Genomic DNA, 22,748 nt, shown 5'->3' on the forward strand with positions numbered 1-22,748 from the left:
ACTGTCAGTCCTTCTCCCCTTCACTGTTCCAAAGCCTTCTCTGCCTTCCCTACAGCTGCCTTGTGTCCCTTCTCTTTGCTCTTTCACCTTAACATGAAAACTCTCAGCAAGCATCATCAGCAGATGTGAAGAACTGAAGCACGCTTCAAGGAACAGGAACAGCATTTGAACTATTGCTGACCCTTTATTCTTGCCTCTTCTGGCTCTGAAAAAAAAAAAAGGGGGGGGGGGGGGAGGTGTTCTGAATTGCCAGTTATTTAGCTGTAGAGCTATGGTACAAAAATCACACAATCCTTTCTCAACCAATTGAAACAGATTTGACAAATTCCATATGCAAGTGTGTATTATGCCTGTTCAATGCAGGCACATGTTTATTGCATATTTTAACATGAACACTCGTTGCAGAACAGAAACAGAAAACAGAAGGAGAAAACACAGTGCTATAAAAAGCTTTAATGATAAGGCTGTTGAAGCTACATTGGGTCAGCTGCCAGTAGACAGAGAAGACAGGACAACCACAGAACACCTTGATTTGAGAGAACTGACAGAAAGAGGCATGGTGAGGTGGGTAGTTTTGAATTTGAGCTGTTCTAATCCCTGATCTCTCTGTTTGTCTGATTCCATCCTCTTCCTACATAGAGCTTGACTCATCTCCATTGATTCCTCTTCTTTTATATGTATCGGGTCTGATCCAAAATTGAAAGAAATCTAAGGAAATGCTATTTGATCCTATGGAATAAAGCATATTCTGATATGAATAGCATAGATATATATATATAGATATAGATATATATATATATATATATATAACAGAGCTGCTTTAACTTCCACATAGCTATCTGACAAGATAAGTCCTGAGGATACAATAAGCCTGAACAAGCCCTCTGCAGTCTCCAGTACCACTTTGGAACCTCTGTATCAGTTGTGACAGAGAGCTATTTCCTCCTTTTACTACTTTACGTGCTTTATGTCCTGTTTTCCTCTCTGTTTTTTTCCTACTTCTTCAACCTCACTCATCTCCTTTATTAAAAATTTGAAAGCAGTGTTCATAAATATGTCTATCATTTGAGTAATAAACCTAATGATAAATGCAAGTGGTTGAACAGATTAGTTTTTAGTTATGCTGGTGACTTTCTGACTTTTCTCAGAGAATAATAAGACAGCTGATGTCTTTAATGTTCTATTTTAATTTCATACTTGTTATGATGTTTTATAGTTATCTTAAGAGCCAGTAAATTGCTCTTAAAACAGAACTATATTACAAGGACAGTTATGTGACATAGAAGAGGACATATTTATGCTCAGCAAAATAAGTAATGTGTTATCAATGTTTTATGAATAGCTTACAAAATATTAAGAAAGTATATTTAGAGAACTTACGTACAACAAATTCTTTACTCATCTACTCTTTATACTTTCTTAATTATAGTTTCGTAACAGTACTTTCTTATTTCTTGGGCTGAAATGAGAGAAAATAAAAGTAATGAAAAAAATTCAGTCTTCACTAGAAGGATAAAAATGTCATCATGGTGTGGGAGTCAAATGTATATTTTCATGTGTTAGGTTTAGTCAGACAGTATATAATGACTGGTATGGCTAAGAAAAAAGTCGTGATTTATGGAACAATTGCTTATATCCTTCTACAAGACATTTACATTGGTTCTACAAAGCATTCTTACTAAAAAATGCACACATTATGTATAAAATCAATAAAAATGATTTGAGGATTGTAAAATGGTCTACTGTGAAACACTCAAACAGTTCCATGTCTTTTGCTCACAAACAAATAAGTTAAAAATGATAAGGAGATAATTTGATCATAGTGAATAAATAGCTGGATGGTAAGAAAAGACTAGATATCAAAACTTATAGAGATCTAATCTGCATGCTGTAATGAAAAAACATCTTTCTACAAGCTTATATTGTTGAACTCACTAGAGATCATCAGATAGCTAGACGAAATTCTGTGCAAAGTCATACAATAGGTGAATGTTAAGTGATCTAACAGGCCACAAAATTATAACTATTCAAGTTTTTTTTCATAACATGTCAAAGTATACAAATAGGCCTTCTTTTTCAGGAGATTTAAGAATGTAGTTGGTCTTCACTCAATTCCAAGGAGAAATCGTGCAAGATGCCACAGCAGTTCTATTTACGATTGCGGAAGTGCTTTAAAATTAAGAGAATAATGCTTTTTCTCTTTACTATTTTCCCATGGTATGAAACTGGAGAAGAATTTGATTAAGATTGTCAGGTTTTATTTGTGTACTTGTTTCTAACATGCCTCTTTATAGAATAGTTAACTTATCACTCAAAACCAAAACAAACCAATGAACAAATCAGGTAACACATTAGAAGTTATTACTGGCTAGTTAAAAGTAACGAAATCTATATACTGATTATCAGGTAACCAATAAGGAGGTTACATAATACCAACGGAAAACTTAAAAAAACCCTAAAAATAAGTTATTGCATGCCATAAATAAAATGGTCATGTGAGAAATCAGCTTACATTACTCTCTGAAATAGAATAGATGTCTTCATTTTACATTGCCAGGCCCAGATGTTTCAGAACTTTAGGGATTTCACCAAAAACCACAATCAAAGCAGGCGGCAAGATGGGCTAAAGCCTGGAACTGAGGTGTTAGAAATTCTCATTGGCTCAACCTTTAGAAGACAATTCTGAACATCTTGATCTGTGCCTGCGTTGTGGTAATTTTGCTTGATAGTGACACCAATGAATGTGGTTCCTTGTCTTTCAGAGCGAAATACTCCTGTACTCCCTAGCCATAGTCCTGGGTAGCAACAGAAATGGAACATCACTGTCACTGGGGATACAAATGACACAGAAAAATACGCTGTATGCCACTTCAGACATATATCCATAACCAACAGACAATCTCTTTTTCCCAACACTTCTAAAGCTTCATGGCTACTTTTCTGCTAGGCTTTGCTTTAATACATATTTGGATGTCAAAAAATTCCTTAGAAATTTGACTAATGCAAGCAAACTAACAGCCTTTGTAGAATTTGAATCAAATGAGGACAGGTATGGCACTGAGAAACACTTGCATGTTAGTAACTTTTCATCTCAAAACATTTCTCTGCTCCTGTACTGGCTGTATAATCATATTTGTCTGGAAACGTGGGGGGGACAAAAAAGAACTCTGCCTTTGAGAAAGCTATTAGGACCTTTCTGAATAGAAAGAATAAACTAAAAAGAGGTCATACTATTACTCAACTGAGAAACTGAGACAAGATACATTCCCTCAGAAAATTCATAGTTTCAACTGGAAAAGCACATTAGGTGGACAGGACATTTCCCTATACTGTCTCAAACTCTGTTCCTGAGAATGAGTCCAAAAAGATCATCTGCTTCTATAGACTAAGTTGTCAAAATGGGATGTCCTTGCTACAAAAGTGATATTCTCTGCCCAGTGTTTCCTCAGCCTGCAATAGCAACAGAGACACAGATCAGGCAGACTGGCTTATGCTCATCACTTCTTGCACTAGAAAATACTCATAATCTCTTACTTCCATAAACTTTTAAAAGCCTGCATATTGGTTATAAGAAAGAAGGAAAAAAGAGACTTCCTATACAAGACAGAGCGACAAAAAGTAATAAAACTCAAAGGAAAGTTTTTAATTCCTGTCACTTTTAATGCCAGTTCGGCATTAAAAGTAATAGCTGAGACTAGAATATAACAGGCTCTTACAAGGTTTTTTGGCAGAGATCATAAGAGCAGTCCCACTCACCTCTCCTTGCTCAAATGGTTTCCCATTGCAGCATCTCCCCAGGTGGAGCAGAGCAAGCAGCAGCCACCGCAGACCTCCCCTGTACACACTGCCCATGACCTCCCCACAGAGTAGTCTAGATTTCCTAATGCATAGTTTGTCCTTGGAGTAGAAAAACCTGAAAAATTTTGTATCTAGATTTCAATTCAGGTATGGATATAAAACTCTGTTCAGACTCCTGTAATATCCAGGTCTTTTGCATCTACCTTTCTAAGAAGAAAGTGCCCTGAGAACAAACCATCCCCTGATTTCTGGTATTTTGAAGGGGTTTTATTCACATGCATTGGAGATGAATGATCTAATCCCTCCATCTAACATCAGAAGAAAAACATTTCTTCTGGAAGTACAAAAGACAAGATCGTAATCATTCTGCCCAGCCCTTAAAGAAAAGGTGGGCATATTTTCTCTGTTAAGGGAAAATTGCTTTTTTTCCACTCTGAAAGCAGCAGCTGACTGTCAGGAGTGTTACTTGCTTTGTCTGTGCCTCAGCCCTAGAAAATTCAGCTTCTGTGACTGCCAAGGTAGCATCAGTACCACTTGGGGAGTAGGAGGAACGTTGTCCCATTTGAGAAGCAGTAGCTGGATCTCCATCTCTTCCAGCCTGTCAGGTGCAGAATGAAAGCAAGCCTTGTTCTGCAGAGTCCTTCCCACTCAGGACTCATGGATCCAGCTCCCATCCTGACACTTTGGTTCCCCAACGGGGAACAGGCTCTGTGCCAGCTCTCTCCCCTCTCTCCTCCTCCCTGGCTTTGGAAAATGTTTTGTCTGTATTGCTGAGAAGCTTGAGCCAGGCCTTGTTTTATACCACATGCAACCCAAGGACATTTTTCCATGGAAATCATAAACTTAAATGGTGTTTGGTCCAGCCTGAATATTTTAGACTCTGAAAATAGTTTCTATTGGACTGTCCATGGTACAGATTTGCAGAATATTGTCTGTTAGTCTGAACCAGTTCCATCTAATAGAAGTGCTACACAATGTAGCTGCAAAATCAAGCTGCACTTTCCAGCTAATAATACACAAAAAAACCACTCCAAATCAACCATAGGAGGGAAAATAGGTAAGCAGTCAGTATTGTATTTACATCACCTCTAAGTGCAACTCTGGACAAGGCACTATTATTGCTAATAATAATACCCATCTTTGTTTTATGTTGCTTTTACGCTTGAGTCCTGACCTTGACATTAAACATAGCTTGTTGGGATCCTGAGAACTTTTTTTTATTAATCCAGTCACACCAAAGTTTTCAATTTATAACTTCTACTACTAGCTTTTATTCTTTACAAAGGTTATTTTTATTGTTGGTTCTATATAGCAAGTGCTATTATTTCATATGATTGGTATTAAGATTTTAGAATGTCTTAAATTATAGTTTTCTGGAACTATAACTGCTCATGGAAAATTAGTATAAAATGCCACAGTCTTTAACAACACTCTGCCTTACAGGTCTCCATCTCTCGACATTAAAATATTTAGCAGATTCTGAATACTTCCTGCAGCTTGGGGAAAATTCAGCTTTTTAAATGTGGAAACTAAAAATTTTGGTGAGAGAGGAGAGACAGTAACTTAGCAAAATGTACCACAGGTCATTCTAAGTAACAGCAATAAATGACATGCAACATTAGAAATTAGAACAATTTCATAACATCAATGGCCTTTTTATGAGTAAATTTCTCCTCTGTGGATTTGTGTACTGACCAGGAAAAAGATATGACAAAAATGATCTTTTTATGTCCTTTCAAAATGATAAAAATAAGATAATCTCCAGGTGGTCTTTTTTTTTTCATAAATCACTTTTAAGCTTAGTGGCTACCCTGTGTTGTGTTCTGACATCCTGACAATAAAAAAGTGCTTATAATGCTCCTGCAGGGTTTGTTCTAAAGCCTTTCCCTACTGTTAAGCAGTAAATCAGTGACTGACAGGATTCCTAACCTGCCACCTCCTGCCAGGGTGACATTAAATTTACTCTATATACTGTAATCTCCTTTCAGCTACCTAATAAGGACAAGAGAAAAGTCACTTCTAGGTATCCCAGTTCCAAAGTCTTGGGTGGTTTCTTCACAAAACTATACTAGCGGAGTGTTAGAAGGCACCTCATCTCAAACTGTTGTCACAGTCTGTTAAAATTACCTTCATCAAAGATGGAAAAGGGTTTGAAATTATAAACATATAAATTATTGTACAGTGTAATATTCACTTTTGCACACCTATAGAGGAATACATCTATACCTCTATAGTGCTGTGTCTGTGCATCTATTCACCTAGCAAGACAGAAAATTATGAGCACTGCATTGTCTCAGGACTGATGTGGCTCACTGCACCTGCCTGGTGGGAGGGTTACCCCTAACTTGGTGGGAGTGATTGTATTCTGAGCATGGCTGGTTTCCCCCTCCAGCCATCTGGCCTCTGATACTACTGAGGCATAAATAAAAGGCTGTGATAAGATACCAACCCTCTTGATATTCTGCTAAGCTTTTCATTAGCCTCTGGAAATCACTGGTAAACACACTATTCAATGCAGTGCCCTGTCCGCAGCAGGGAGGGTAAGAGAAGGGAGAGGAGGGTTCAGTATCTACAGTGATGGCACTGTCATGCCAAAGGAGAGGTGCAGGGAGGGCTTCGAGAAGGATTTCCTGGACAGATGATCATCTATTTTGTAGTATCACAGGATCAGAGAATGGTTGAGATGGGAAGGGACCTTTGGAGATTATCTAGTCCAAACCCCCTTCTCAGAGCAGGTTACCCAGGACTGTGTCCATTTTCTTTACTTCCCCCCAGTCAGGTATTTATGCACATTGCTAAGACCCCCTGAGCCTCCTCTTCTTCAGTCCAAACAGTCCCAGATCTCTCAGTGTCTCCTTGTATGTCTCCTCATAACCATCCTTGTGGTCCTTCACTGGACTCACTCCAATATGCTTCTGTTTCTTGTACTGTGGAGCCCAGAATTGGACCCAGTACTCCAGCTGTGTCTCACCAGCACCAGGTTAGTAGGGAAGGATCACCTCTCTTGACCTGCACCTTCTCATACATCCCAGGATGCCGTTGGCCTGCTTGGCTGCAATGACACATTGTTACAGCCCATGTTCAACTTACTGACCATCTAGACCCCAGGTCTTTTTCTGCAGTTGTTTTGCAGCCAGTTGACTCCCAGCATGTAGTGCTGCATGGGCTTATTCATCCCCAGTGGCAGGAATTTGCACTTCCCCTTGTTGAACTTCAAGAGGTTCTTGTCAGCACTTCTCATAAAACAGAACTTAGTTTATGGGTCTGTGGAAAATTATGGGTCTAGGCTAAGTACCTCTCACAGGTTTTGTGGGAAAACTGAAAGAATATTATAAAGAGTGAAGCAGTCTCTCCTCTGTGCCTTTCGGTGTTATGTTACAGAACCTTCTTTGAACTAGACCGGAGCAATGACAGCAGCTCCATCAATGATCAGCTTTTGTCAGGCCAGCACGGACAATTTTTTAGCACATTTTAAAAACAGAGTCGCAAACAGCAGTACTTTTTATTACTTTTACTTAATGACACTGAATATAGATTCTTACACCTCAACAGACTCCAACTGGCTCTACCACAGCTCCACTTTGATAAATTTGTCCTCAGCGAAGTATCAAAGGTCAAAAGTCTAGATCCTCATTAATAACTCATAAAACAATTTTATGGTGTTATAAAAAGAAGAGAAGAAGGAGGTGAATATCTACTGTTTAGCAGCTCTACAGATCCAGAAACTAAGTTAAAATTCATTACTTCGATTGCACAACTAAACACTATAAGAAAGAGTTTTCTGTGTGAGCCGTATCCAGTTTAGAATCAGCTCTTTCAAGTGCCAGTCAACACAAACGTGAAGGCTTGGCCTTAAATCTAATGATCTTAATTTATTTCAACAGAATCCAACAGCAGTAACGTTAAAGTGAGAACTGGGCTTTGACTCTTGCTTTTTCATGCCATGATCAGCAGATTAATTTACAAGGACTATTTTACAAGCAGGAAGAACCTTACACTTCCCAGTTGTGTCCAGGCTAGAGATTTCCTGGGATGAAGATGAAAGAACCTTATATCTATTGTGTTTTCAAGCAATTCTGTCCAAAGCCTGTCTAATCCTTTTGTTTCCCACTAGAAAAAGAAAAGAGGAAAAAAAACTGGTTTCACATCCAAGCCCATTTAAAAAAAAGATGTTGAATAACTATACTGATTAATTACACTGGGTACAGATCCAGCTTGAATACCAAACCTTTCAGGGTTACTTGATTTATTTTTTTCCTTCTGGAAATGTTTCCAATTCTGATGGACACCTTCAATAAATTATAGCATTGACCTATACTTTCCATTTGAACAGTAAAACTGTGAATGTACAATGTGTTTATGTGTGCACACATGCATGAAGTTATTGCATGCAATCTCACTTTGGAATTCATCCAGCTCCTAAACAAGACTTTTTTTACTTCAGTCAGGCTTAAGAAGCATACACGTACATTTTATACATACATACATAGATACATATCCACACACACACTCTTATACCTACCTATACCTATTCATACATACATATATACACAGTATATGTCATGTATATGTACTGTTTATAATTATACATGTTTTCTGCATTTATAGATATAAAGAGAGAAAGAGAGAGGACAAGAAGGAGAGAGGCAGAGAGCTGGGTGAGCAAGAGAATGGAAAGAAACCTTCATGGGTTCCAAGTTCCCCAACCTTCTAAGCCTTTACAGGGTACCTTTGGTTTAGATGAGCAATATGTTGAACTATTTATTTTCCCAACAGGACAACAGCAGGCTTTTGGTGGATGTTTAAATCCTATTCTTCAGCAGCAGCATCTGTGATACAACATCTCTGGAGGAAGCGACTTTTGGAATTCACTTATACTTCTGTCCGTCTGTTCTTGCAATCTGATACTGTATTGCATTTTATCTTCAGCTGCAGTTCCCTCATGATTTTCTTCCATTTTTCCTTCATCTTCCAGCTTTCCTTCCTCCTTTGTCCTTCTGCAGTCTCCTTTCCCCCATAAACGTACAAAGCACTTCTTTTTTGGTCTTTTTTTTTTCCACTAGGTTCTGTACTCAAGAGCTTCAAAGGGAACTAAGCACAGCTATCAATTATGCTCATTTCCCCATTTGAAAACAGAGGGCAGAGAAAACATGAGTGGAGGTCTCCCTTGAGACAGAACTATGAACCTGGATCATGAGACTAATGAGAATGTATGAATGTGGCCAGGAATAAGAAGTCATATCATTGAGTGAAAAACAGGGTTTTACAAGTTTAGAAAGTAGAGCATAGCATAATCTCACTCGTATTTCAGGTGATTTTTTTAAAAAATTTTTTCATTCTACTAAGATGATGTTTTTCCTATAAACATGCAATCAGATCAAAGCAAGACAAAATGTTTCCTGATCTTTTTTGCCATGTAATCTAATTATTTGTCAACTTCGGAATTTTTTTGTAAGCTTTACCCTTTTTTTTTTTTTATTTTCTCAAAGAAGTATACCTCAGAGGGTCATGACCTTGAATATCTATATTAATTTTTTTTTCTTGTGGAGTTCATGTCTCCACAATCCTGATAGTAATTTAACATATTTTAATGTAGTTCTAGTGGGGCTTGTTCTCTAGAGTTCAAATCTTAGGCAACAGCTTGCTGTGATCCTAATGAAAATCTGTATCTGTCACTCTGCAGAAATTGCCTAAAATGGCACTTCAAAAACTAATACTTCAGCTTTCAGAAAATATGCAAATAGAGATCCTAAATGTAATATGCCATAATTTTAATGAAATCAGCTGCTCAGCACTTACATTTATGGAAATAAATACATATTAAAAATGTGCACTGGCTCTCTAGGCTAGTGTGTGATGTTTTTTCTGCTGCACTCAGTCACTGCAAATTCATGTCTCAGCTCTATGAGGTGGATCTGAACTTAAGGAAATAAAGTGACAGTTTTCTGCATCCTAGTTTATATAAACTTGACAGGAAAGTTTCTTTGTTTATATATATGTCTGGAGATTATATAAATTGAAAAGGAAAATGCTAAGTTAAGACAAATATCCTCCTGACTATTGATAAAGGCAATAACACTATATGCATACCTTTTTATTCAGTAGTATGTATCAGGAATGGAATTATTCATGATACAGATTAAAGAACAAAACAAAATACGTCCTTAAAAATATTAAATGCACTAGAAATATCAACAGCAATGTAATATCTTCCTTAGTTAATCTGATATTACACAGTACCACTCATCTGATTTTTTTTTAAAAAATTCAGCTTTAACTATACTTAATTAATTGAATGCAGAGCCTATGCAAATATGAAACAAATCCAAAGCAATACTGTTATCTACCTTTATAAAAATTAAAAGCTTACATAAACAAAGCCAATATATGACAGCCAAAGTGTACAAAACTGGGAACACTAGAGCTGACTGGGGAAAATAATTTTTTGTGTGTTTTTTTTTGTCTCCTTGTGACCTAAAATACAACACGTAATCCAGTCCTGTCACTCCTGTGTTATCTGGTAGGAATGCTCCAGAATTACTGTAAATACCTTGCCATTCCGAATAAGGACAGGTGCAAAATTCAGTCTAAAATGCAAGCTTATCCTTCTTATCCTACAAGAATTAAGTAACATATATAGCTATATTTACTGAACCATAATAGTCTTTTCTCCCACTGAAGCACCATAAAAACTATACTCACAGTGAATTTTCAAAGTACCAAAGAAAGGGTAAGTTTTGTTCATTTGAGATTTAGAGATAATTAAAGCACCAAATGCTTTAGTTACAAAAATATCTCATATTGTTATCATTATTTCTTTAAATTTTCCTAACATTTAGAAGACCTAGTCATAATCTAAGATGCCTTTGTGTTAAGTACTGTGCAAACACATATTGAAAATAGTCCTTGCTCAAAAATATTACTTTTTATGGCAGAGCAAGACAAACTGAGGAAGAAAAGAAAGAAAGAGAATTGTCGTTGAACATCCAGATCAGGGGCCTCAGTGTACCATAAGCCAAGCTTCTTGTAAGCACCACAGGAAAGAAGATATTTGGTGGGGTTTTGTAAAAAGCTAATTTCTACAGCATTGCAAATGTTTATGGGAATATTCCCTTAAATATGTAGGACAGCCTGGGAGGAACTATACGTATGTTTTTTCAAAAATGTCATAAGTGAACAATATGGAGTTACAGCCATGGGTAACTGTATGTAGCTGTCTGTCTGAACAGTAAATGAGAAATGAAAGGCTGTGAGCAAGATAAGTAGCATAAACTTGATTTCAGATGAAAAGTATAGCTACTAAAGGGATGTACAAGTATGAATTATATAGTCAAAGTTACAGCCTGGAAAAATGAACCTGGATCACTATTTTGAAGTGGGCTCTACGTGGGGATATTTTGCCTTTGGTAGGATCAAAAGGAAAGAAATTACAATGCTAAAGAGAGAAAGGGAAAAGGAGACAAGATTGATTTCAACTAATTTTAGACATCTGCAGCATGAATATTTACATATGAGCTAGTCCTTCAAGAGCTATAGGAAGTTTTTGGGGAAAAAAATTTAATTTTTTTTTTATTGGATGTCTATTTTAGTAAAAAGTAACTATTTTTCTACACTGACTAAGAAGGAATCCAAAAAAAGAACACAGATGCAGATGTCTATACTGCATATAGGTGCTTGAAATCAGACAGATACCATCCAAGAGGATTGTATTATGGGGAGTAGGGATTGAATGGAAAAGCTGTGTCTTTGAACAAGATATTGTTCAAAAGGAAGACACACTATTTAAATGTAACCTATACCTGAGGACCTAAAGAGGTTATTTGAGTCAGGTATGTTGAATGACAGACATAGGCACTTCCCCCTGCATGGAGATTTAGGAAGGAAGAGCAAAAGCTCTTTCAATCTTCCTTGAAATATTTGTTTAGCTGTGTTGTGCTAGATAAGGTAGTCATGAGGAAATATTAGAGAACCAGTTCAAAATCTTTCTTCAGACAGAAGGAGATTGCTCTACTGTGAAGTGGCAGATTGATGAATAGTGGTTCAATTAGTTCAGACAAGATTACTCACATTTAGAAGAGGAAGAAGAAAGTACCACGGGCAGAGATACATGGAACAACCACGGAGAGAAGAAGAAGGGATGAAGAACAGTCTTTACAGAGACTCTAGCGACAGAGACTTAGAAGAGGACAGAATCATCATAGCAAAAGAGGACATTGTTTTAAGGAAAAACACATGGCAATGTTGAAGATGGATGACTGCTGATGGCAGACAGAGTAGGGAATGAGACTGGAACATTCGTTCTGGTATTCGCCATCGGAAATGAAAAAGGTAATAGGGCTTTTATAGACTGCAGCACACAGCAGCCACACCTGAACAGGTTTTTGATGGAAATTAGAAATGAAATTGCCTTTGCACTAAAAGAAAAACAAAAGGAAATGGAAAAGAAGATGGAAGCAAATGTAAGGGTGTGTTTTTTTCCTAAGACTGGAAACATATAGAGCATGTTTGTAATGTGAGATAAAAAACAGAGTTCAAAGAGGTCATAAGCATCACAATGTGAGGTAAGGAGATGGGATGAGACTCTCTAGACCACTTTGTGGAGCTAGAGGAGAACAGAATGAAAAGCTTCCTCATCCTCAGCATTGGAGAAACATGAGAGGGTAAGAACGGAAAAAAAAAAAAGATCAAAGAAAGAGAACGGACACACATTTTATTTCCTTTCTCTCAAAAGAAATTGGCAAGGTTCTCTGAAGAGAGAAAATTGGGGCAGAAGAAGGTTGTGACGAATGAGTTGAAGAAAACAGAAGCTGTGATTTTAGATATGGAAATCCATTAATTTGGAGAAGTTGATTTATTTTAACAAGAAAAATGTTAGTACTGACTGAAGAATGTAACAAATTTGTAAGGAAGTAAGCCTCCTCCAAGAATTTCCTCCAGCAACTTTCATTCTGAGAGTATCAGTGGAGGAACTGGATGCTAATGGTTTTGCAGGGTGAATAGTTAGGTAAGGCATTTGGGCAGGACTCTGGGTCATCCAGAATTTTGAGTCCATCTGGCTGGATACTCTTCACCAAAACCATCGAATGGGCGTGAATATCCAAAGGAAGGTTTTATGGTTGTTTTTGTTTTTGTTTTTGTTTTTGTTTTTGCTTTGGTTATCTTGGAAGTCATTTGGTGCTTCCCATGCAGCATTTTCTCTATTTGCTAAATTTTTAATAACTTTTTTTTTCTTTCACTTTATGCTCTAGAACCTCCCTGGGCTAAGCACAGGCCTCTTCTCCAGGAGGGAATTGCTTCCTTCCCACCGGATTCAGTTTCACCTGACCCAGAGTGCAGTAGCCAGGGCAAGGAAAAAAGTAAACCTTTGTACCCAGTCACAAGCTTTTAACAAAATCCAATATGCTACACAGATTCTGTGAGCCAACAAATCAGACAGTTATGCCATGCATTACACTGAAGAGTGGGAAAGAAAGGCAAAGAGCTGGTATGGATGGAAGTGACAGATGGAACAACTTTGCTGAGGCAAGAGAGCCTGGGAGGAGAATAATTCATCAACCTTTACAACAAACAAGAAATCACCCATCAACTGAAAGTCACTAAAAAGTCCAGCTACAGAGCACCACAATAGATCCTGGCAGTGAAAACCAGATGATGGTTATACAAGAGGATATCAGCAACAAAAGAATTACAGATGTCCCAAGTGAACACCAAGCTGATGTCCTTTTCTGCATATGAAGCGCAAAACCAAACTTGCAAGCAGAGTAGACATCAGAGAAGGGAACTGTGGAATTACAAATATCACTAACAAGAAATCTGAATTGCTGTTATTAATGAGAGCAAAGGGAACAGCATTAGGAATTACATGTAAAGGAAAGGAGACAAAGAAGTGAGAAAATCTCATGGGGTCCACTAGGAAAATTAGTAATAAAGGATAAAAAATAGGCACATGTAAAGGAGGAGAAAGAGAGCAAAGGGAGAGATGGAGGAGTTGAAAACATCAGTTTGGGGCCTCCCAGTCCATGAGACATATGGAGGGGTCCAGAAGAGGCTGCCAAGCTGTTCACACATCACCTCTAAGGGTGGGCTGACGGACCTATGCTTCATTAGTCTGATGAAGAGACGGATTAAGGGCAATCTAATAGCAGCCTACAACAGCTTGAAAGTCAGATACGAAGATGACAGAACCAAAGTCTTGTGGTAGCAGCAGAAGACATAACAAGACCACAAACTGTGGCTAGGGACATTCAGATTAGAAAGGAGGAAAACTTCTCCAGAAAGGTAGTGCAGCACTGGGACATGTTACTCAGCAAGCCATAAGGGTGAACTTTCTGTCCTTGGATTTTTCCAGAACTTGGCACATAAAAGCCACCTGACCCAGTGGTGGTATAGTCCCACTTCAAGTGGGACGTCTGGGCTGGACAACCTCCAGAGACTCCTTCCAGCCAAGACATTTATGATTCAATATTTCCATGAATGGAAGAAATGAAGTCCCCTGTACTTTAGTCTGCTGAGAAGGGAACATAAGAGATGGATGGCAGAGGTATCATCAGGACTCTGTAAGAGCTAGTTGCAGAAAATGAAGTGTGAAGATGGCTGCAATGTCTCTTAGGATTGTTCCATAAATAACAAAAGAAGATGAAAAGGAGAGAGGTATAAATCAGGTCACACTGCTATGTAAGAGGTAGAGCTGGTGGAGTGTGTGGAAAGCATGGGATGCATGCAGAGTTGTGGTAGATGTCACTGGGTATGGGTGGCAGAAGAGAAGGAACTGTCTAATTGATTTTATTTCTTGGCCCTTTGATTCTTAAACTTGGCCATTATTGCTTGTTTCTTTCCAAATTGAGGTTCAGAGTCTCTCTTTTTCCTTTATATTCGTGCAGCTCAAACTACATGGGGAACTTCATCTTCCATTTCCTCGCTGGGACTTCTTGATGTTAACATAATAACCATAACTGGCATTTAGTATAATAATAATAGCCAGTAATTTCCTTTTCTAAATAATTAATAACACCTTGTTTCTTAGCTTTTAATATTTAAGACAAGCACAGATAGTACATAACATTCCTATTTCTTCAAGGAAGAAACTCCTTGATAGGGAAACAGACAACAATGTGAGAAAGTCACTGAGGATGAAAGGATGAAAAGAAAAAACCATACTGATCATATAACTACTGCACAGTGAGGAATAACGTACTTATTCTTACAAAGGCAGCATTTTTAGGGGACTAGTTTTTCACCATCTGCTTGTATAAGGGGATACAAATAAAGTGAAGTCCATATGACTACTGATTTGGGGAAAGGTCACAGAATCAACTGATGCATGGACAAACAACACAAACGTGAGACAGATTGCTTTGTTGTTTAGGATTTCAGTTTCCCTGGAAGCGTGATGCACTGCCACACAGGAATCAGATTCTAAGTTTTTATTTTGCACCTGTCCCACCATGTGCTGATTCTGCAAAACCTCACTCACAAATATTTGTCCTGATTTTATAGGCAGCTTGTTAACGCCAGTGGAACTGTTTGAGTTACAAAAATTTATATGAATAGGAGTCTGCAAGATCAATTCTAAATCACAAGGGGCAGCATCCCAAAACAGACCCCACCTTCTCTGAAAAATGCAAGAAGATTTAGGTTAGATTTAGGTGTTAGAACCATTAGGACTAGCAAACTAAACAGAGCCTAGGGCTTTGACACTGAAGCCAACTGGCACATCCTTACTATTAAGCTCTCTTGCCATCAAAAACAAGCTAACAACATTCAAACTGCCCGTTGGGAATGATTCCCACTCTGTGCTAATTTCCAGTGCATGCCTGAGAATTATTTTTGAGCACACTAGTTGGAACAGGGTGATATTGTGCCAGAGAGTGTACTAGCATTTTAACAATTTGGATGGTCATTTTTTCAGTGTCTGTGCCTGTGCTCTGACATGAATCTACTAACATAAATAAAAGGCTCACAGGCATTTAATAACAGGGCACAAGTGGATTTTAGGTTATCTAACTTCAAGCTCATTTCAGAAATGTTTTCCTGTTCCCCCCATCCCCTTCTTCCTAAACATCCCTGTAACTGGTAGTACTTAAAATTGTCATATGTCCATGTTTGACATTAAAGTTGTTAAATCTCTGAAATTCCACACTGTAGGCATGTAAAATACTGCCCATCTCTTCTGCCTCCATCCCACTGGAATCCAGAAATGAGGGATTTCTCTATGAAAGTCATTTTCACGGACATTAGCAAGATAGAGGCTTCTAAAAATCCACATTTTTCTAAAAGATCACCAAAGGTGGTGGTTGTGCTACAAACTTTTTTTTTATGGTCTTGGAGAATGAACTGGATTCAGTTCTTGCTTCAGCTGGAAGGGATTCAAATCTACTGCATCCACTTCCCAGAAGCTTTCCCTAGCTGCTGGGATACAATTTTCCAGAAGAGAAAGACGCTTTCCATGTCTCTCATTGAACTTGTGCCACTTTGCAGCAAGAAACACAAGATTTAATAGGCCGGAATCATACCACAAGAGGAAACCCACAGGTTAATTAGGACTGGAAGTGCTGAGATTTCTCTCTGCTCCAGGAATTGTTTAGATGGTGTATCTAATGTAAAACACATTTCATTACAGGACTCAGATACTCTAAATTTTGTAAGAGGGTATGGATGAGATGCTCATTTTTAAAATAAGCGTCACTGCAGTTACATTCTGAGAGAAACCAGAAGGGCTGGTTTGATCAGCTCTGTTCTGATCATCCCTCCCTACAGAATAACAATTTTACAAGTGTGGCAAAGGCCAGTCTTATTTTCTTTCCCTCTTGGGAGAGCTATGAAAAGACAGCTGAAGCAAAACTGGCTAGACAATGCTAATTTGAAAAATCCTGCAGCAGTCAATCAGGCTTTGTTTCATTGGTTAATGGTGTTTTGTTGGGGGCTTTATTATTTAAAAAAAAAAAAAAAAGTGAATTTAGAGAGAATATGTAACAGGGTAAAAATTATGTACAATACAATATGCAAATGTAGCTCATGCAGAGAACATAGTATTCCTAATCTTCTGTGATAATTACAAAATAGAAGAAGTATGCTGAACTTAGATTTTAAAACTAAATGCTGTCACGCTTTTATCATCTTCTGTTTATTAATGGGATAAATTCTGCTCTCAGTTACACTGATATCAAACCAAGAAACACATTCTAGATAAAACTTCTACTCATAGTTTTAATTCATTTATACATGTACAGTATTCACACAATCAATCCCTATGAAATATTCCTACAGAATTGAAAAGGGACTATGAAACTTTCTATACTGCAGCTGTTTAATAGACTTCTATATAAGAAATACATTTCTATTAAGTTCTCAAGAGCTGTTTATGTAGGCTATGTGTACACATATTGCACAAAAAATCTATGTGATATGTTATAGTAATCCAAATAAAGAGTTTAATTCATTAAAAAATTGTGCATGATTTTCAAAATAGTGTCTATTGAACCCCAGTATGTTGAGCTCTAATACCTTTTAAATAGCATTTAAAAATTTTAAAAAAAGTTGTAGAATTAGGCTTTTTCAGAATTTATCAGTGACATAAAAGTGTGATTTCATTTATAAATTTATTTTGACAAAGGCAAAGGTATTGTCCATGTTCTATTTATTTTTCTCTGAAATATATCAATGAAATAGACATTGATAATAATGTTCAGTGAGTTTTATTTTCCTATGTACAGCAAATGGATATCAGTCATGAACTTTCAGAAGTTTCAAAAAATGAAAAAATAAGGATTCTACTTTTAAAAAGTGCATATATAAGCACAGAGTAAGAATATGATCTAATTCAATAAAAGAACAGATGAGTTTATTTTTACAAACCATGACAATATTATATTTTTTGTATCGTTGAGAACTGGCAGTTAAAGAAGCCAAATTTCCACAGGCAGCTATGTGCTAACATCTTAAGTATTTATCTGCATCCATAGTCACAGTGCAGGTATTATTGCTGCATACATATGCCAGATGTGTAAAGAGATAAAGACAATGAAGGGAAAATTGCCAATTACATGGAAAATAACTTTTGGCAAAAAAATGTTGGTATAAAGTAACCAACAACATGAAGTAAGCTGGAAGTGAGAGATGAGCCCTGCTTGCTGGAACCCATCTGGATCCTAGAACAGCTTTTTGAGGCAGTGGAGGAGTCAAACAATCAGTTAATTTTTAGATGGTGGAAATTTAAACTTCCTTTATAGAAGAAATTATCTGACATGGGGTCTCTTTACAACAGAAGAAAGGTCCTTGGTTGCTGTGTTTATGTGTGTAAGTTAGAGATGGCGAGGAACGCTCTTTAGCACTGATGTTAGCTGACATGAAATGCCCTGTGTCCATGCTGTTAAATTCTCCTGCCCTCCAAAATACTGTAGCTGCTTCCAAACTCCCTGCTGGGAGTAGTTAGTGGGTGTCCTAACTCCCATACTGTGCCCAAGCATTGCCTAGAAGAGTGATACCTGACATGGGCCAAAGGGCTGCTGGGGGCAATTCTGGCTCTCCAGCCCTGTAAGTGATCAAAATTGAGTGGCGGGGATCACTTCCTGGCACTAAGTAATAAAAGGCTGTTCCATTAGCTAGTATGCAGACATAGCCATTGATTCAAGTGGTCCCTACTTCCCTTCTTTTGCTAGGGAAATCTGAGCTAACAGTGTTGAGAATTCACCCTGGCCCTGCAATGGGTTTTGAATGAGTGGAAATCAACTCCCACATGCAGCTGAATCCAACACACTTAATAGAGACTCCTACAAAGTTGCAAAGGTTTCCCCATGAGATCTTCCTCTTTCAGGAATGGAGGACATAATCTCCAGTTATTCAGCATGCCCTAAGAGGCATTATTTCTTAAATACTGCCTGAGGAAAGTCTTATTGCCCTGACTTGTCAACCAATTTATGAAGTCCTGATTGACAAAGCTGGGAATACTGGAACACAAAATTTTTTATGTAGGACGCCAGTCCGTCAAGTCTGATATGCAGTATCCAGAGATCCAGAGGAAAGCACACCCAAAAAGCCCCCAGTAGGCATTCTGTGCATTAAAAAGGGAATTCTTCTAAAGCTTCCATGCCACTGAAATACCTGTCTGACTCCATATCTTATTGTACCAGCCTTCTCAAGTACCATCAAAATCTTTATTTGTCTATTTCTCCCAATACAATTTCTATGCCTTTTTTTTCTAGAGAACTAGTAGTAAGATACACTCTTCCACACACAGCCAGGGCAAAATCTGTAGTTCATCAAGGTTGTATGCATGGCTTCTCTTTTACTGTGTCTCAGGTGCTCCTGTGTTTCCCTCGGTCTGTGCAGGTTCTCCTGTTCCCTATGACACCCATTCTGTGAACAGCTTGTCTCTGAGCCTTCTGTAGAAATGGAGCTGTGATCCTACCACCCGAGACACCACTGCCTAGCACAGCATATTATCCTTTCCCCAGGCCTCCAAATAAGCTAAACAAACCTTTCCCAGAACTGCACATTTATGACTATTCCATCTGAATACCCGAGGGCATATGGCAGCCAAAATTCCTCATACACACATATCACACAAGAGTCTAAACCAATGCATTTTTACCTAAGACAAAAACTAATACATAGGTAAAATACTAATTTCCACATAAATTTCTTCAACTCTTCCCTCAAAGTTCTGGGCTGCTCAGTTTAGTGTAAAGAGTCAGGTAGCCAGAACTTATTATTTCTACTTCTTCAGATGTTGACTTGTCTTCACAGCATTATGTGTCACTAAAGCTGTTATGCAGCTTTACAGGACAGATGTGTTTTATCTTGGCTTATCTTGCAGTCAGACTGTTCCTTCAATAGCACAGTATCACCCTATCACCTTCACTTCTGACAAAAACTTACCATCCTTTCACTTAGCTACATTCTCCAAGACCATCTTTCCCCAAGAAAATTTCCTTTCTGCCAACAAATTTGTTCAAAATGGTCATCTTTCCTGGTGCAAACACTGTTCACACAGTTGGATGATGACTATGATTAACTGCTCCTTATCATCCTTGATTTATGATACAGGTGCCACAATACTGACAGTTGCAGCAGCTTCTATATGCACTGATGATTTTGTGATATGAATACTCCCCCAAGAACTTATGAACTTTATGTAGATTCCCCAAACTGGCAAATACAGATGTCCCTCATTTCAATTCTTTTCTCGTACTAGAACATATTTCTTCATTTAGATAAATACCTTCCGTGAGGACCATAAAACATGAATGAGAACACTTAAATAAAAAGAGTCACAGGAGTTCCCTTTGTGGGTAACTCTTGCTCTGTTTCTGTTCTAAAGATTGCATTTTTATTTTTAAAGATTAAAACACATGGTTGATAAAGAAATAGAAAATTAAGTGGAAACCAAATGTGATCTGATCACAGTCTCAAGTTTTTAAAGAGTAAATGAAATCACATACCAAGTGAGTTTTGTGTAATGATTTCAATATGAGCAGTTTACTCTGTAGTTCCACTAGTCTGGTGACACACTAGCAGTAAGCCATGAAAGTGCCCCACTATCTTCCATGCTGTTTCCCAGAAATTGTTTAAAGGAAGGATCATGGGAATTGGTGAAATCATGTAAGGCAAACATTTAACCGAAAAAAGTGAGCTGCATACAATTGACTGTATGCTTCATTATCAATATATTCAGGAATACAGAAAGAGGTCAAGTGGGAGATCTTCAGTCCTGATCCCAGAGCTACAGGTATTTTCACATGGTGTTATAAAGGCTGGAACACAGCTGGATAACGACTATCCCACTTTTTTTTACATTCCTTGTCAGCTTTTCACACTGAACTGCCTAGAATGAATAGGGTTTCCTGAGTGCCGAAGTAATTGGGTATCAAATGAACAACGTGAATTGTTGCTAATAACTGAAAGGATGGCTTTTGGCCCTTCTAGCAGTTTATAATAAAGGAAAAAGACACCTAAAACTCAGCATAACTCCAGCAATTTCTCAGTCAGACAGAATGGTTAAGAAGGTGTATCAATCTCTTGCTCTGTTATTCATTAATGCCTATTTAGAGCACAGCATTTCTGCCTAAGCATTTTCCTTTACCCTCACTGCTGATCAAATTTAGAAGGTTTCAGAGGAAAGAACCTTTAGAAAAAAACAACAAAAGGAAAGCTTAGCAAGGCTTCCAAACAGGAAATTACCTTTCACGTGTGTGTGACTGTGTTTACATGTGTATGAGAGAAAGAAGTCTGAAAGAGGTTAGTAATGGTCAATAAGAGGCACTTATGATTGATGGGCAGATAGGAAAGCAAGAGGATGTGTACTTATCAGCATCCAACAGCTAGAGGAAAGAGAGGTCCTTTGCCAGTAGTAGATCTAGCACTTGACTTGGTGTATGGCTAAACACAGTACGATGATCACAGAATTGGGTGCAGTCAGCATTCAATACCCTGCAGCTGTGGAAACAGTAAATTGATCCACTTGGCTCTTGTGGGATTGAGTAACACTGCTGTAACTGTTGTACCTCCAGTGGAGCTCAGCAATAGCAATGCAAGGGTGTTCAAGAGAATTTCCTGTCATCCAGCAGAACTAAGAGGTTTTTCCTTCTCTCTTCTCTTCTCTTCTCTTCTCTTCTCTTCTCTTCTCTTCTCTTCTCTTCTCTTCTCTTCTCTTCTCTTCTCTTCTCTTCTCTTCTCTTCTCTTCTCTTCTCTTCTCTTCTCTTCTCTTCTCTTCTCTTCTCTTCTCTTCTCTTCTCTTCTCTTCTTCTCTTCTCTTCTCTTCTCTTCTCTTCTCTTCTCTTCTCTTCTCTTCTCTTCTCTTCTCTTCTCTTCTCTTCTCTTCTCTTCTCTTCTCTCTCTTCTCTTCTCTTTTCTCTTCTCTTCTCTTCTCTTCTCTTCTCTTCTCTTCTCTTCTCTTCTCTTCTCTTCTCTTCTCTTCTCTTCTCTTTTCATCCTTTCCTCCCTTCTTTCCTTCCTCCCTCCCTCCCTCCCTCCCTCCCTTCCTTCCTTCCTTCCTTCCTTCCTTCCTTCCTTCCTTCCTTCCTTCCTTCCTTCCTACCTTCCTTCTTTCCTTTCCTTCCTTTCTTTCCTTCTTTCTTTTTCTTTATTTATTTCTTCAGCACCCTCTACATTCAGCATCATTAATATAACTTTTTTGAGAGTGCAATTGCACAATTATCAGTCATGCACCATACACTGTCCTTATCCAATGTAAGAGGTATGGATCAAAGAAATAGTACATCCAACTGTGTGTGCACGTGTGCATGTTTACATGTAAAGTGTCTGATTGGGCCGAATTTTATAGTGCAAAATAACATTATAAGAAAATTGTTGTATTTTGTTCAGCTAGTAAATCTGCATTACCAATTAATATTCAACACACTTTTGTAATATTATTTGAATTACTTTCAGATTCATTGAAAGTTTCATTTTTCTAAAATCAGCCTTTAGTTGCAATGTGGGGGTTTTTTACATCATATAATCTTAAAAAAAGTTTTCTCAAAACAAAGATCAAAAATGTTCTGCTCCAGAAATGTTTCTAAACTACTGAAAGTGAAGTCCTTCTCTAAAGGACTTGTAACTGTTTAGACAAATATAAAAAAATTGCAATTAGGAATGGTGAACAAAGTCCAACCAAATTTCAGGGCTATTTTCCAGATGGTTATATAATATAGGTTCAACTCACTGTTGTCCTGTGCTAAATCAGTTATTTGCAACAGTGCAGAGAAAATGTAAAGTAGCTGTAAAAGACTGACATTTTCACATGATCGGCTTTTACGTCCACTTTCCACTGTCTTCACATAAGTCTAAGACCCTTGGTGTTCCACCTTGATCCCGCTTTCTGCTTTCTGTTATTTATTACCCAGTTTTGTGCCTTTTAACCTAAACTGTCCTTCCAGAAAACATAATTTCCATTTCAAAGACTTTATGAGCACTTTTCAGGCAGCAGAGATATTTTTGTTCAATTTAAGGC

The 22,748-nt window shown here is 37.8% G+C and overlaps 1 protein-coding gene across 1 annotated transcript in view; it reads left to right on the forward strand.

Moving 5' to 3' along the window:
- Positions 1-479: 479 nt before the first annotated feature.
- LOC148053410 (uncharacterized) overlaps positions 480-22,748 on the forward strand; it is an 86,353-nt gene continuing 64,084 nt past the window's right edge. Inside the window, exon 1 of the mRNA XM_087776488.1 lies at positions 480-564. Coding sequence (XP_087632614.1) covers positions 557-564 — 8 coding nt within the window. The 5' untranslated portion in view covers positions 480-556. The remainder of the gene's footprint in view (positions 565-22,748) is intronic.

The sequence above is a fragment of the Nipponia nippon genome, unplaced genomic scaffold (assembly GCF_047370975.1).
Source record: "Nipponia nippon isolate SJK-2023a ecotype South Korea unplaced genomic scaffold, ASM4737097v1 scaffold_4, whole genome shotgun sequence".
NCBI classification, from domain to species: Eukaryota; Metazoa; Chordata; class Aves; order Pelecaniformes; family Threskiornithidae; genus Nipponia; species Nipponia nippon.